The sequence below is a fragment of the Mus musculus genome, chromosome 5, assembly GCF_000001635.26.
Source record: "Mus musculus strain C57BL/6J chromosome 5, GRCm38.p6 C57BL/6J".
Lineage (NCBI taxonomy): Eukaryota > Metazoa > Chordata > Mammalia > Rodentia > Muridae > Mus > Mus musculus.
The window spans coordinates 125,621,354-125,636,554 of NC_000071.6; the positions used below are offsets into that span (position 1 = coordinate 125,621,354).

General features: G+C 48.2%; 1 protein-coding gene across 1 annotated transcript in view; it reads left to right on the forward strand.

Annotated features, from left to right (window-relative positions):
• The window catches only part of Tmem132b (transmembrane protein 132B), a 260,166-nt gene that overhangs the window by 88,936 nt on the left and 156,029 nt on the right, over nt 1-15,201 (forward strand). The window contains exon 2 of the mRNA NM_001190352.1: nt 1,108-1,999. Within this exon, the coding sequence (NP_001177281.1) occupies nt 1,108-1,999 (892 nt within the window). The remainder of the gene's footprint in view (nt 1-1,107; nt 2,000-15,201) is intronic.

Here is a 15,201-nt window from a genome sequence, read left to right on the forward strand (position 1 = left end):
GTACTTAGTTATTGCAACACATTGAAAGTAGAAATATAAATAGTAAAAAGCAAAAAAAAAATCTTTGTTGGTTTTTGTAGACACACAGATATAAGTACATGCATATACATATGCATATATAAATCTTAGTTTTATCCAAATAGAGTCAAATATGTGATAATCTGCTTCTGTTACTATAATAAAATGCCTGAGATTGGATAACATGTAAAGAGAGGTGATGGCTCAGTGGGTAATGGCACTTGCTGCTAAGCCTGAAGACCTGAGTTTGATCCCAGGACCCATACGGTGAGAGAACCAACTCCTGCAGGTTATCCTATGACCTCTACATATATGTGATATGGCACATGTGATTACAAACATCACACATCACATTAAAAAAATAGAGGTTTAGTTGTGTGTGCATGAACCCTGCCAGGATGCATCTGGTCTTAATTTTATATACTCCTAGTTGTACATAAGGTGGTAACTCGGGGAGTCTCCCTACAAACTCACTTGAGGACACAATTTTGCCGTATGATACATGTATTACAAACCAGTTCAGGTCAGATTGGCCTTTCCCTTCTTCACACCTGGATGCATTGGGAGGATATGTGAATAGGAACTGTCTAAGTTTGCTTGTTGTTGTTATGGGAGGAGAATCCTATCTCATTATGGAGAGAGGCATGTAAGTGTAGCAGGAGTAGGTAGGGATCCAAGGTTGCTGGATGCACTGTTCAGAGAGGGATGTTGCACAGTGAGCAGCTGCCAAATGCATTGTTCGAAGAGCAGAGTGTATATAACCCAACCCAAGTGGAGTCCTAGGCTTCTAACTCATTCCCTATGCTTGCCTGCCTTGTGTGGGAAATGTTAACATTTCCCTTCTGGAGGGGCGACTGTTTAACTCAAGGACTGTTGGATTTTTGGCCAGCGGGGCTCCTTTGCATTCCATACTGGGCTTTTCTGGAAGAGTCTTAAGATTCTTTGACTTTTTCCGTAGTGGGAAGGGAAGAAGGGCTGTGTGGCCGTGGAGCACCTTGCTGGGATGGTGGGCAGAGATGCCATTAGGTTAATTTCCTCGCAGAGCAGAACAGACCTTGAACCCTGACCCTCCTCTTCTTTCTTGTGCAGAGAGCACAGGTCGAGGCGCTGCAGACAGCCTGCAGAGGTTTTCTTCCCTGCCCGCCTATCTCCCAGCCGGCTTCCACGTCACCGATGCAGAAGAGGCTTTCTTCCTCAAGGAGGCCAACCAGGACCTCATGCGCAATGCCAGCCTGCAGGCCCGATCCGCCACACTCTTCATCCACCGAGCCCAGAGCCCTCCGGCCATCAATGCCAGCTACGGTCCCTTCTCAGTAGAGAAGACGGTGCCCTGGGACTTCCTGCTCATGCCCACTCCTTTCGGAAATATGGAGAGGTTCCCTTTCAACTGGAGGCTCAAATCCCATATCCTCGACAGCTCCATCTTTTCCAACAGACCTAAAGTGCAGACACTGTTCTATGTCACTGGCATGGGCTGGGATGAAAATGACCCTGGGGATGATCTTCCGTGTGTCAAGATGTTTGCCTTCCCAGAGGCCAGGGAGGTGGCAGCCAGCTGCCGGCTGCAGGGGGCTCCTGGGTTGTGCGTGGCAGAGCTGGAGTTGTTGCCTGAGTGGTTCAGCTCAGGTCTGGACCTTGAACCTCAAGAGGAGATCCCAGCATTGCTGGGTGGCACAGCCATGGAACTCTACTTTGCACTTTATCCAGCCAACGAGGCTGGCCAGTGCCCACTGGAGGAGGAGGGCAAATGGGAAAACAATATCCACTCAGAACAGGAGGAGCCTCAGCCAGTGCTCCCTGCTCGGGAAAGGATCGGCAGCGTGGTGGTCTACCCTACCCAGGATGACCTGCGGTGGTCCTTGGTGACCCTCGATGACAATGTGGCCCTTTCGATCCCTCTGAACCTCATCCGAGAAGGGGACACGGCCACCTTTTTGGTTTCTCTCACCAGTGGCTCCCTGGCAGAGAAGTTCACTCTTCGGTAAGTAGTTTTGTGACATCAGATGGGAGAACTGGCTCTTGGTGAACCCTGGGCTGTCAGCTTCTAGGATGGGGCTGGTCATGCGATCACTGTGGAGGGTCTGTCAGAAGCCCATGTGCTCAATTCTAGTTAAGGTTGTGAGGACAGGTTTTATCTAGTAATTACCAACAGTAAAGAGCTGACCTCTGTTTCCATGAGAGTGGAGCAGGCAGTTTCAGAGGGAAGAACAGGGTAGAGAAGCCATCTAAAAGACAGTGACGGAGTATTCGGGGTCACCAGTGTGGATGTGACACCTGCTTCATCTTCTTTGCTGGCTGTGACTGTTAGAGTTCCACCCTCCCCGGAACCTGGGGGACAGAGACTTGTCTTTCCTGAGAATTCTATTTCAAAGAAATGGCTCTTGGGTCCCTGAGAGTGACACTTGTGAGCTTTAAGAGATGGGTGTTTATGGTTCAGTGAATGTTTTAGAAGATGGAATTAGGGTACCGTGCACCAGATATGCACTGGCAGCAGCAAACCTTCATTAGATATGCTCTCAGGCACCTGGAGACCCTTCTGGGGACAGCTCTCTCTGTTGCTATGGGTCACTCTGGAGGTCTGTCATTTCTCAGTGCAAGGATGGTGGGGTTGCTCAGTACTGAGAGTTCTGCAGGCAGGCCCTGAGCCCAGTGCAGCAAGACCCTCAAATGAGCTAGAGGTTTAGTGAGATGAGGATGTGGGGGTGGGGGGAGTTGGGTTGCAATAGAGTATATTTACAAAAGCTTTTTGACCTCTCTACTGAGTGATCAAATTGAAGCCAGAGTAGCAAAAGACTGTCTCTCTCTGTCTCTCTCTCTCTTTCTCTCTCTCTGTGTGAGTATGATTGCATGTGAGTGTGTATAGTGTGTGTTTGTGTTTGTGTGTGTGTGTATACACCACAGGCCAATAGGGTATCATCTAGAGCCCTGAAGGGTAAGCAAAATTTGAGAGTGAGCAACAGAGGTGAGTCCAGATGGAAGGAGGAGGAGCTTAAGCAAGAGACGGGGTTCACGGAGGTGTATGAGAGGGAAGGATCTGAGGCTGGGGAGACACTCCCTCGGTAAAGCAAATGCTGTTCTCTTCATGTCATTCCTAGTGCTTTGTCTTGTTGTGACCCAATCTCTCTAACCCCTTGCACTGGCTGGTTTTGTGTGTCTACTTGACACAAGTTAAGAGTCATTAGAGAGGAAGGAGTCTTCAATGAGGAAATGCCTCCACAAGATCCATCTGTAAGGCATTTTCTCAATTAGTGATCAATGAGGGAGGGCCCAGCCCATGGTGGGTGGTGCCATCCCTGGGCTGGTGGTCCTGGGTTCTATAAGCAAGCAGGCTGAGCAAGGCATGGGGAGCAAGCCAGTAAACAGCACCGCACAATGGCCTCTGCATCAATCAGCTCTAGTTTCCTGCCCTGACTTCCTTTCGTGATGAGCAGCAATGTGGAAGTGTAAGCTGAATAAACCCTTTCTTCCCTGACTTGCCTTTTGGTCATGGTGTTTCATTGCAGCAACAGAAACCCAAACGAAGCCACCCGTGCCCTCTCCTTCCCTACACCGAGCTTTTAAGAGTGGACATTGCCGGGTGCTGGTGGCGATGCCTTTAATCCTAACACTCCTGTGACAGAGGCAGGTGAATCTCTGAGTTTGAGGCTGGTCTACAGAGCAAGTTTCAGGACAGCCAGGGCTACAGAGAGAAACTCTACCTCATACAAACCAAACCAAACGAAATCCAAAAACAGAGTAGACGTTTGCAGCTCTGTTTGTGGCTTGACTTGTTGCAACCCTGCTCAGTGGACAAACAGCTCATGTGTGTCTTATTCTGGGCTTCCTGTTTAGGGAAGCCCTTTGGACATAGAGGTTTAAGAATAGAATGGAGGGTCTGGAGAGATGGCTCAGTGGTTAAGAGCACTGACTGCTCTCCCAGAGGTCCTGAGTTCAGTTCCCAGCAAGCACATGATGGTTCACAACTATCTGTAATGGGATCCAATGCAGTCTTCTGGTGTGTGTTTGAAGACAGCTATGGTGTACTCATATAAATAAAAATAAATTTAAAAAAAGAATGGAGCTTGGACCTTCCCCAGCACCCTAGCACTCTATCACCAGAGGCTTATTCCTGTCAGATCTGTGACTTTCCACTAAAATTTTCCTGGGTGGAGTCAGTCCTGTAGCCCATCGAGGACAGACCTTAATCTGGCTTACTCACAAACGCAGCATCCCTATGCAGACACAGAAGGCAGCTAGCTGGTTCAGTAACAGTGTGGTCCCTTGAGTATCTCAGTGCTTCTTGCAAGGTTCAACTCCCAGAGACAGCATGAGAGCTCTGAGAGCTGCTCTGTAGTGCATTTGGCTTTCCCAGTTTGTCTTGCATCGTGGAAACTGACCCTTCCCCCTTTCTCACCTAGACTGACTTCCATGTGGCAATCTTTGTGCTGATTAGTCTGTGCCCTATAGGCTAATTGCAATTTCTTGGTATTAAGGGAAATGGATGTGAGAGAGAGAGAGAGAGAGAGAGAGAGAGAGAGAGAGAGAGACACTCATTTTGTGGCTTGAAGGAGAAATGAGACATATTTCTAGCATTGCATACAGAAGAAACTCAATTTTGGTGCCTTCACATAGCAGAAGAACTGTTGAGAATTAATTTCATTTTGGAGCAGGGCTGGTTCACACCACAGCAATCTGTAAGATCGATAGAACATTCCATCACCAGAGCGAGTTCATAAAGCCCTAATAGGACCCCCTGACCACAAGAACCACAGACCAAGCCACAGGCAACCTTTATTTATTTGCCATCTGTATGTAAATTCTGCTGTTATGGAAATTTTGCGGCATCTAGATAAGACACAATGTACTGGAATAGTTGAGCTGAGATTAAAAAAAAAAAAGCCATGTCTATCTATAAATATGGGTGAGAAATTAGTGCGACATCAGCCTCAGGCTTGGGGCCAACCTGTGGCCAAGAGGACAGTCACTTGAATACACAGTACTGGATGGCTCATTTGAATAAGCAGTCCTGGGTGCCCGTTTGAGCATGCAGGACTCACTCAGATGCTAAGCGGGCTTGAAGAAAGTTTAGGTGGTTGAATTTCTTGCTTTGCAAGCAGGGGACTTGAGTTCCATCCCCAGAACCTATGCCAAAAAGCCAGGCATGTGGTGTGAGATTATAATCCCAGCACTGGGGAGGTGTGGCTGGGAGGCTCCGTGGGACTCACAGGTCAGCCATGGTCTCCTCTTTATTAGTCAGGGCTCTCTGAAGGGATGGAATGGCTAGGATGAACACATAGAATAGAAGGGTATTTATTAGACCGACTCACAGGATGCAGCCTGGGTTGTCTGACAATAGCTGTCTCCTGATGGAAGACAGAGAATCCATGGTTGATCAGACCCCGAGGCTGGATGTCTCTGCAGTCCTAGTCTGTTGCTGAAGTGAGTCCTGGAGGACTCCTGGAGAGTTGCTGGTCTTCAGCCCATGTTGGGATCTAGAAGACGCTGGATTTAATACCAGCTACAGTGACAGGACAGATGAACCAGCCAGTGAGAGTGAGCATTCAAAAAACAAAGTTTCCTTCCTGTGTGTCCTTTCATCTGAGTGGCCACCAGAAAGGTACAGCCCAGGTTTGGTGGGAGTCTTCCACTTCAAGAAATTTGATCAAGAAAATTCTAGGAATGCCCAGTAGTTTGGGTTGATTCCAAGGATTAACCATCATGTTTATTCTTCTGGTTCCAGGCTGGTGTGTGTGCATGTGTGTGTGAGTGTGTGTGTGACAGAGAGAGAGAGACAGAGACACACAGAGAGACACACAGAGACAGAGAGAGACAAGAAGAGACAGAGACACAGAGAGGCAGAGACAGAGAGACATGTACAAAGACAGAGAGACATATATGTACAGAGACAGAGAAACAGGGAGAAAAGAAAGAGAGAAACACAGAGACAGCCACACAGAGAGACCATGTGCTGTGCTTGTGTGTGTGTGTGTGCGCGCACACACACACACACACACACACACACACAAGATGGGCAGGGAGGCTGTAGTTCACCCTATCGTCAGTTCTCAGGGCCCAGTGTCAGTCTCCTCAGAGACTCCGCAGAACTGTGCACAGAGGTTGACCTCATTTCAAAAGGACACATATTTCTGGAGTTAATTACAGTCAGGAACAGAGCATCACCCTCCTCTGCTTTTGAGTTTAAAAGAAACTGTATTGATACAGGAGAGAAGGAAGCAGGGCGCAGGTGTGTGCGGCACTCGCTGGGTTACATAATTATCAGCCCGGGTGACTTGTTCTGTAACTGGTGGCTGCTGTGGTCTTGAAGGAGCCCACGGAGCAGTGGAACTCCAAGTAGAAAGTTTGACTGACTTTGCTGAAGCAGCTTCATGTTACTATGGTGACGGGACAGGCAGCCTGGTTGGGTGAGACCCAGCACAAACATAGACTCACCTCTGTGTTGTTCTCATGCTGTGTTTTGTTAGTTCGCCCTCCTTCCAAAAGTTACCATGTTCTGTAATGACGCTAGCTACACACCATCTGCACAGCAGTGTGTCCTCACACTCGGGGAAGCACCAGCCATGGGGAAGTGGAGTTAGGGTGATATCCAGAAGGCACAGGGAGGCAAGGATATGGAGGGCAGGTCTTTGGTCACTGGGGTCTGTCTGTCTTCCATCCCAGGTACTTTAGGGAGATGGTCTATGGTGCCCCACAGCCACCTGTGAATCTCATCTGTTGCTTTATTGTGTTGGGAACAACAAGAACCCACGGGCCAGGCTCTGAGCCCTTGGCAGACTGCAGCGTCTGGCTGGAATTCAGTAACATTGTTCTGTTTTCATTGTACTTATTTTAGGGTTTTCTTTCCCTTTACCAAAAGTGAGGCTGCTTTGGTTTTCATGGCAAGAGCGAATGTGTCGCTTTCTCCCTAGAGAAGGTAATATAAAGTCGGCCAGTTTTAAAGAAAAATCGGAAGTAGTTACACAGATGGTACCTGGGAAAAAGCAAAATGGTACAGCATGATCTAGGGATTTCCAGGACCAGAAAGGCCTAGTGATGATGGTGTGCGTCCCTCTAACTCTCTGGTCTCAACCTGTGAGTCCTAACCCCTTTGGGGAGGGGCAATTAAATGGCCCTTTCAACAGGGGTCACCTAAGACCATTGGAAATATCAGATATTTACGATGTGTAACAGCAGCAGAATTGCAGTTATGAAGCAGCAATGTAATAATTTTATATTGGGGGGGGTCACTATAACAGGAGGAACTGTCCTAAAAGGTCGCACGCTTAGGAAGGGTGAGCATCACTGCTCTAACTGATGAATGGGATCAGCCTCAGGCAAAGCCAGATTTGAGGTTGTTTCTTCAAAGGTCACTGGCTGGTTGTGTCCAAGATGGCCACCTGCGTCCCCTTCCTTGTTCAGTCACCATCATGTGTAGGCAGCTGTCTGGAACATGGGCTATTTCAACTTCCCTGGTTTAACTTTGTCCCCTTTAAAATGGGGGTTACTCCCACTTCCCCAGATTGCCTAAGGCAGTGAACGAAGTTTGAGGTTGAGGGAGGCGCTCACAGGAAGACATCTTGTTCACCACTCCTCTTCTGAGGGTGGAAGGAAGTCTGCCATCAAACAGGGGTATTGAGTAGTTCCTGAGGAGATCACAGGGGTCCCATTGACACAATCTGCATGATGGTAGTACCCCTTCACAGATGTACCCAGGCACAGTTTGCAGCGAGTGAACATTCCCACAGGTGCACCCATACCCAGGCATCTAGGAAAACGGAAGTAGGTACATTTATGGTACATTCTTATGACCCAGCATTTGAGAGGTTGGGGCAGGAGGGTCATTATGAGTTTGAGGCAATCCTGGGCTACATAGGAAGTCCTTATTTCTCACACAAAGGATAATCTGAAGCAAAATCCATGGGAATGGTTGGCTTCTTTAGCGCGGGCACTGGGGAAGGAACCCGATTACCCAGTTATCTTAGCTTTGTTTCTTTTGCTGTAATAAGATCTCCTAAGGGAGAAGGGATTTTTCTGGTTTCCAAACCAAAGTCCATCATTGTGGGGAAGTCAAGACTGCATGAGTCGGAAGCAGCTGCTCCCATCATGTCCACAGTCAAGAGCAGAGGGCCTCCGATGAACGCATGTATGTGTTAATCCCAAGTGCTACGGTACACAGCTCTCCTGTGCACCTTTGAGGCTCTCGGCCTCGGCTCATGGGTGAGCATGGGGATTCGGTGAGCCACTGTCCTAAAGGGTGTATCAGTTTCACACGGATGGGGACCTACCTGCCCTAGGAGTGTATGGAAGGTTCTCAGGGCAGGGATAAACAATGCAGGAGGGTATTCACCTTGCTTGACAGGGAGCAACCGAGTTGGGGGAGGGGGAGCTTCAAGGAGGAAGCCCCACCAAGGCTGGAGAGTTTGCATTCCAGGCTCAACTGGAAGAGAGAGAAAGGAGCATTGTGGAGGCTGAGTGAGGTGGCCTCAAGAACCAAGACTGAGGTCAGCTGGCTTAGCTCATTGTCCCTGCATTGTGCTCTGTACCTCAGTTTCCCCCGGCAGAAGACAGGATGACAAAGGACCTACTGTGAACTGAGATTGAGAGGGCTACACAGGTTAGCATCGCCATTGGCCATCCAGCTAGACTGTCCCCGGTGGATCCAGACTGACCATGGGAGGGACTTGAAGGAGACATGATGTATCTGAGGCAGGGGTTATCCCAGTGGGGGGGGGGCAGGAGAGTGAGAGGCAGCCACTCTGTTACACAGTGTCTGCCCTCCAGGAAGCCGAGGGCGCTTAGGCTGGAAGCCAGGTGCCTCATACTTTTGGGTGCCACCTCCAGCGACTCTTTTCCCCCCACGAGGTCCCCACCTCTTAAAGATTCCATGCTGTCTCACAGGAGCATCACCAGATGGGGGCCAAGTGTCAGATGTTGGCAGTTCTGGGCGCTTCTGGCTTACGTCACCATTAGCAAAGTCTGGTTTCATAGAAAGATGGTGGAGTGGTGGGGGTGGGGGAGGTCTGGATGAAGGAAGCAGGTTCCCCGGGTGTGTCCTGGTTTTCGTCCGTTGCTGTGATGATAAACCATCCTGACGAAAAGCAACTTGGGGGAGAAGGGGTTTGCTTTAGCTCGTGATACCAGGTTATCGTCCATCATAGCAGGAATGTCAAGGCAAGAACTTGAAGCAGCCCCATCACATCCACTGTCATTATCAACACTGGAGATTTAAAGGTGGTCCACATACCCCTTTAATTCCAGCCCCCGTTATCAGCTCACCCCAGAATCCACCCGCCAAGTGCCCTGTATGTTCCTGCCCGGTCCTGACCTGTGAGTTCACTGCCTTGGGTCTCAGCAGATGGGATGAGAGAGGCCTTCTAAAAGTTCTCTGGGCTTCAATCCTGGTGGGAGAAGCATGGGAACACCACCTCATCCCAGTACTGACCCTTAGGGACCCTGGGAGCCACCATGATTATATTCGGTAGCAACTCACGTGGGTGGATGGGGAAAGGTCTGCTTGCTTCCTGCTCTTTGCATCTCTATCCTCGCAGCAATCCTAGGATGACCGCTACTTCTCTGTCTTGGAACAGGGCGGGAGGCCTTGGAGGGGGACGAGGGTAGTTTGGGAGGGATTGCTTACTACTGTTGAAAAAACGTTAGTCTGGCCAAATGAGGATGGAAATAGATTTAAATATTAGAAAATAAAGAGGTGTGTGTGGGAGGGAGATGGCAAGATGGCCCAGCCTATAAAAGTGCTTGCTTCACGGGCCAGATGACCTGAAGTCTCCAGAAGCCATCATGGAAGAACAGAGTCCTGAGCGTTGACCTCTGAACTCTATGTAAGCACTGAGGTGTGTGTGTGTGCCCAATTCCTGTTTTGGGTGGTTCCATGGCTGATGGTCCTTTCTGAAGGGGGTCAAGAGGCGTGGGGTGGTTTTGTTTATATTTAAGGGTGGGTCGAGTCTTAGTTCAACCAGGAACGTTTTAAGAATGCTAGTCCTTGGGATTGTCTTCTTCCATTTCTTTTAGATTTGTCTATTTTAACTTAAATGCGCCTGCATGCATGTATACACATCATGTGCATGAAGTGTCTGCAGAAGCCAGAAGAGGGCGTTCGATCTCCCTGGGAAGGTAGTTAGAGATGGTAGTGAGCCCTCATGTGGGTTCTGGGAACCAAACCTCTGTCCCTGCAAGAGCAACGAGTGTTCTTTACCACTGAGCCGTCTCTCCAGCCCCCATCCTTGGCACCCTTAGGAGGTGATTGCAAGCATTCATTCATCTATGCATCTAGAACTTGAAGGAAAGTTCTATGGATCAGCACTAGTGTGATGAGAGAAAGGTGCTGAGGGTGGCGCTGCCTGAGCGTCCTGTGCACATGTGTGTCCTGGTGGCTGTGAGCACCCTGCTTGCAGACAGATGTCCTCAAACAAGGCATATCCCACACATCAGAATGAACGGACCCCTGTGTGTGTCCAAGAGAGCGAAGAAAACATCTCACTGCGGCTCCGGATGAAAGATCCTCTCTGGTAGATCTGTGAAAACGTATGTTACCAGAAACATTCTACAAATAGCAGGCTCAACAGAAAATGAGTTTAATTCCATAAAAGGTCAGGCGACTTTTGAGTTATGAATTGAGGGTTTTTTTTTCTGTCTTGGGTTTGTTTATTAATATTTATTACCAAAGTGATGGATGTGACAAAGGCGAGCTCTCTGACTGTTTCCAGAGATTTCCTTGATTTAATATTTGCTTTCTTTTCTCACAAGGATGGAGAGAATATTAAACAGCCTTTCTCCATCCCCTCCTTTTGCCCTTGAGTTGCAGGGCTGACTTTTTGTGCATCTTCTGTGAACACGGGGTGGATTTTGGCTGGTCCTCTCTACGGCAGAAATGTCAGGGACTGGATGGTTTCTGTCAGTTAATATTCAGTGGCAGTGGCATAAGAGATGGACATGGACCGCTCAGGGGCCAGCTTCGGTTCTTGCTGATTTCGATGCTCAAATACATGTCCAGAAAACCATCTTTATCCAGGTGTTGCCTCTGCATTAACACGGTTTTCACGTTTAGGAATATGTTAGACATTGTCTTAGGGTTCCTCTTGCTGTGATGAAACATCATGACCAAAGCAACTTGCGGGGGGGGGTAGGGTGGGGGTGGGGTGGGGGAGGGTTTATCCGGCTTATGCTTCTACATCAGACTTCATGATCAAAGGAAGTCAGGGCAGGGACAAAAATAGGGCAGGAGCCAGGAGGCAGGAGCTGGTGCAGAGGCCATGGAGGGATGCTGCTTACTGGCTTGCTCCCCATGGCTTGCTCAGCCTACTTTCTTATAGAACCCAGGACCACCAGCCCAGGGGCAGCACCATCCACAATTGGCTGGGGCTCTTGCCATCAGTTACTAATTTAAAAAAGTGCTATACAGCTGGATCTTATGGAGGTATTTTCTTAACTGAGGTTTTCTTCTCTCAGACGACGTTAGCTTGTGTCAAGTTAACATGAAACTATCCAGCACAGGCACATTGAGTGCTTACGGCTTTATAGAAAGAAAGCTAAGGCTCAAAGATGCCTGACAAAGGCCTAGGGAGATGGCTTAGTGGGTTAAGAGTGCTTGCTGTATATGCATAGGGACCTGGGTTTAAATCCACGGCACCCGTGTAAGAAGTCCAGCATGGCTGTTTGTGCCTGTGAGGGGTGGAGACAGGTGGATGCTGGGAGATTGTTGGCCAACCGGTCTAGTTGCCTCAAGATATACTTCAAGTTCACTGAGAGATTTTGTAGGCTTGTGTTTATTTCGTATGTATACGTGTTTTGCCTGCATATATGTTTGTTTGTCACTTGCAGACCTGGTGCCTGAGGAGGCAGAAGGCAGCTTTGGATCTCCAGGAAAGTTACAGACCATTGTGAGCCACTGTGTGGGTGCTGTGAAGTGAACCTGGCTCTTCTGGAAAAAAAAACAAAAAACCAAAACAACCCAGCCAGTGCTCTAACCACTGAGTTACCTCTCCAGCCCAATAGAGAGATAACATCTTAAAGGAATAAGGCAGAGAATAATAGAAGACACCTGACACCTGGTCTCTGTGTGGGTGTGTGTCTCGAGATGTGTGCATCCCAGCTAACTTTCTAGGGTGGAAGCAAAGAGACAAGGGAAGGCAGTGGGTGCCCAGCTTTGCCCAAAGCTCACACAAGTGTGGCCAAGAAATGAAAGCTTAGGGGAAAGATTATGCTAAAGAAGGTATTGGTGCTATTTCTAGATTGATGCTCTTCCAAGCAAAGGAAGTGTGGCGATTTTATTGGGGGAGGCTGTGCATTATGTTTTCAAGTAGGAACGCCCTCTGGTTAGCACATTCCTAAGCGTACTCAGTGTAAGGTCAGAATTCGAGAAGGAAGGAGGACAGGGATGCTTTCCAGCGTGCTTGGCCCAGGGTCACAGAGCATAGTTGGCAGGTTAGAGTGGAGTATCCTTTGGGCATACTCAGTATGATGGTTGGTATGGCCAAGTTGACATTCTTTATTGCCACCTAGGAAACAAGGCGCTGGGCATGCCTAAGAGGGACTTTTCAGATTAGGTTGATTGCGGTGGAAAATCTGCCTTGAACATGGGCAGCGCCATCTCATGGCTGGAGTCCTGGGCTGAATAAAAAGGAGACAGTGAGCTGAGCACCAGCGTCCATCTTTCTTTGCTTCCTGACTGTGGATACAATCTAGCTGCCTCACTCTTGCAGTGCCTCTGCCCCATGATGGGCTGTGCCTTAAAACCGTGAATCAAGCCCCACCATTTGTAAATTGTTCTTACTAGATATTTTGTAGGTAGTGAGGAATGTGACAAACACACAGCTTGTATCATAAAACAGACAGGAGTCTCACTGGCCCTACCATTTTCTATACACATTCAAGTGTGGTGACACACATCTTTAGTCCCTGCACTCGGGAGGCAGAGGCAGGTGGATCTCCATGAATTCCAAGCCAGCCTGTTCTACATAGTGAGTTCCAGGACAGTCAAGGCTGATACATCATGAGACCCTGTATCAAATAAATAAATTAAGCTAAGTAAGTAAGTTTTAGCTGAGACAGATGGTCAGACAGGTTGATAATTTCCCCTGGTGGCACCTGACTTACTTGGCCTCCTCATGTGCCATTAAGGGGATGCTCACATCTGCACACAGAAGACCCTGCCCATCCCCGATCTTGGAGCTGAGCCCCATGATTCTCAGAGATCTTCTTGTTTCTTTAGAGCTTTCCATTCTCTCTCTGACTCAAAGGCCAAAAATAAATGTATTTTCAGCATCCATTCCCAAGAGTGCAGGAGGGAGACTTCGTCTGCTCTGTGGGTGCCAAGGCAGGTCTTGTGGGGCAGGTGCTCGAAGAAGGTCTCATCACATGAATTTTTTCTCTTCCATCTTTCAGATTTAAATAGTTGTTCAAAAACGTGCTCTCGGCATGGCTTGCCTCCTCTAGACTCCAGATACCTGGTGAAAGAATTCAGGGAGAGGGGGTCTTTATGTGCATGTCCATGCAGTTACCTGCAAAAGCCAGAAGAGGGCGACAGATTTCCCCTTGGAACTGGGGTTACAGGTGGTTCCTGGCCTGTGGGCTGGGAATCCAACGGGGGTCCTCAGGAAGAACGGCAAGTGTTTTACAAACTGAGCCCTCTCCCCAGCCCCTAAACCTTGCACTTTGATGGCTCCATTCCCTGGAAGACTTCTCCTGTGTGCTAGCCCATTACCGAGTCACTTGGCTAACTTTCCTTACATGTTCTGGACACTTTGCGGTGGTAACTTTTATTGCTTAGCCCTGGAAACCTCCAGCTTGCCACAGCAGTGGGGCCACTAATCTCTTCTACGTAGCTTTGGATATTGTAGTTTTAAAATACCAAGTGCTAAGAATATCCCCAAGTCTGAAGATACATATATATTTTTTTCTAAAACAAGGTTAGTGAATATTTAAGACCTGAATTTCTGTGAGCTTAAATCGCTTTAACAAATATAGCCTGAAGTTAAGGGGGATTTAGTTGGGAGGCTGAGCTTTAAGAATTTCATAACTTGTGCTTAAGAGACGGGCAGCATATCAACAATTTGGCTTTACAAGTGTTTTTAATACCCAGCATGCATTTCTTCCTCTATGACTTGAACTTCTTTTCAGCATCCTTTTCTTTTTAAACCCTTCTGATAAGGGATTAACCTCATCCATTACGAAAAAAACCCCATCAAATTCAGCCTGTAAAACTGGCTTTAAGATTTTTGTTCTCAGAAGGAGAATCTTTTTTTTTTTTTTTTTTTTTTAAAAAACTGAGGATAAAGATGTGCAGTCTGGAGCTGTTGCAATCACGCTGTGGCCATAAGAAGAGAGCTCACTGTGGGACAAAGTCTCATGGATGAGAGCCGGACAGGGTCAGGTGTCTGAAGGAGTCGGGGTATCCTTTGAAAGCTTGGTGAATGGGCCAGAATTGTGTGTGTGTGTGTGTGTGTATATGTGTGTATGTGTGAGTGTGTGTGTGTGTGTGTGTGTGTGTGTATGTGTCACTGGCTTTGCCTTGGGAGGTGGGAATAATTTTCTGCCCAGAATTAGGACCAGGAAATATCTAGAAGGAACAGCTAGATTCTGCCCGGAGACTCAGAGATGTGCCCAGGATGCCTGGCAGTGAGTGCCCAGAAGTCTAGGTGGGTCTCCTGAAAATAGTTAGTACTTCCGTGTTTGAATTCAACCATTAGTGATGGACTTTCATCCACTATCCTGTGAGCATCCTTAATCCCTCCAAGACCACAGTGGATGAGGGTCTGTTATCCAGGAAAAACCGAGATTTACAAGCTCAGTGATGTAGCTCAGGCCTTACAGGGAGGGGTCTCTGTGGGCTAACCAGCAACTGGGTTCGCACTTCCCTCTGACCATCTGATTCCCACTTCTAGTCTGAGTATCAGTGGTATGATGAAGGGGTTCTGAGACATCGTATGTGTGGGAAAGATCCCTGTGTGAGTTGTTAGAGGACTCACAGGCCAGAGGGTGCAGCTTCGGTGAGAAGGACTTTTGAATGTAGACACAAGTTCTGGAACATCCTCTTCCCTCGGTCCTTTGGCTAGAGGCAGGGATGGAACAGGACACCTCTGTTTGTGGCATGCATAAATTTAACTGCTAGGGCGTCATGGTGTCAAGAAAGAAAGCTTTGTGGAAGAGGAGCTTAAGACCTAAATCCAGCAGGAAGAATGACTGATCAGATGC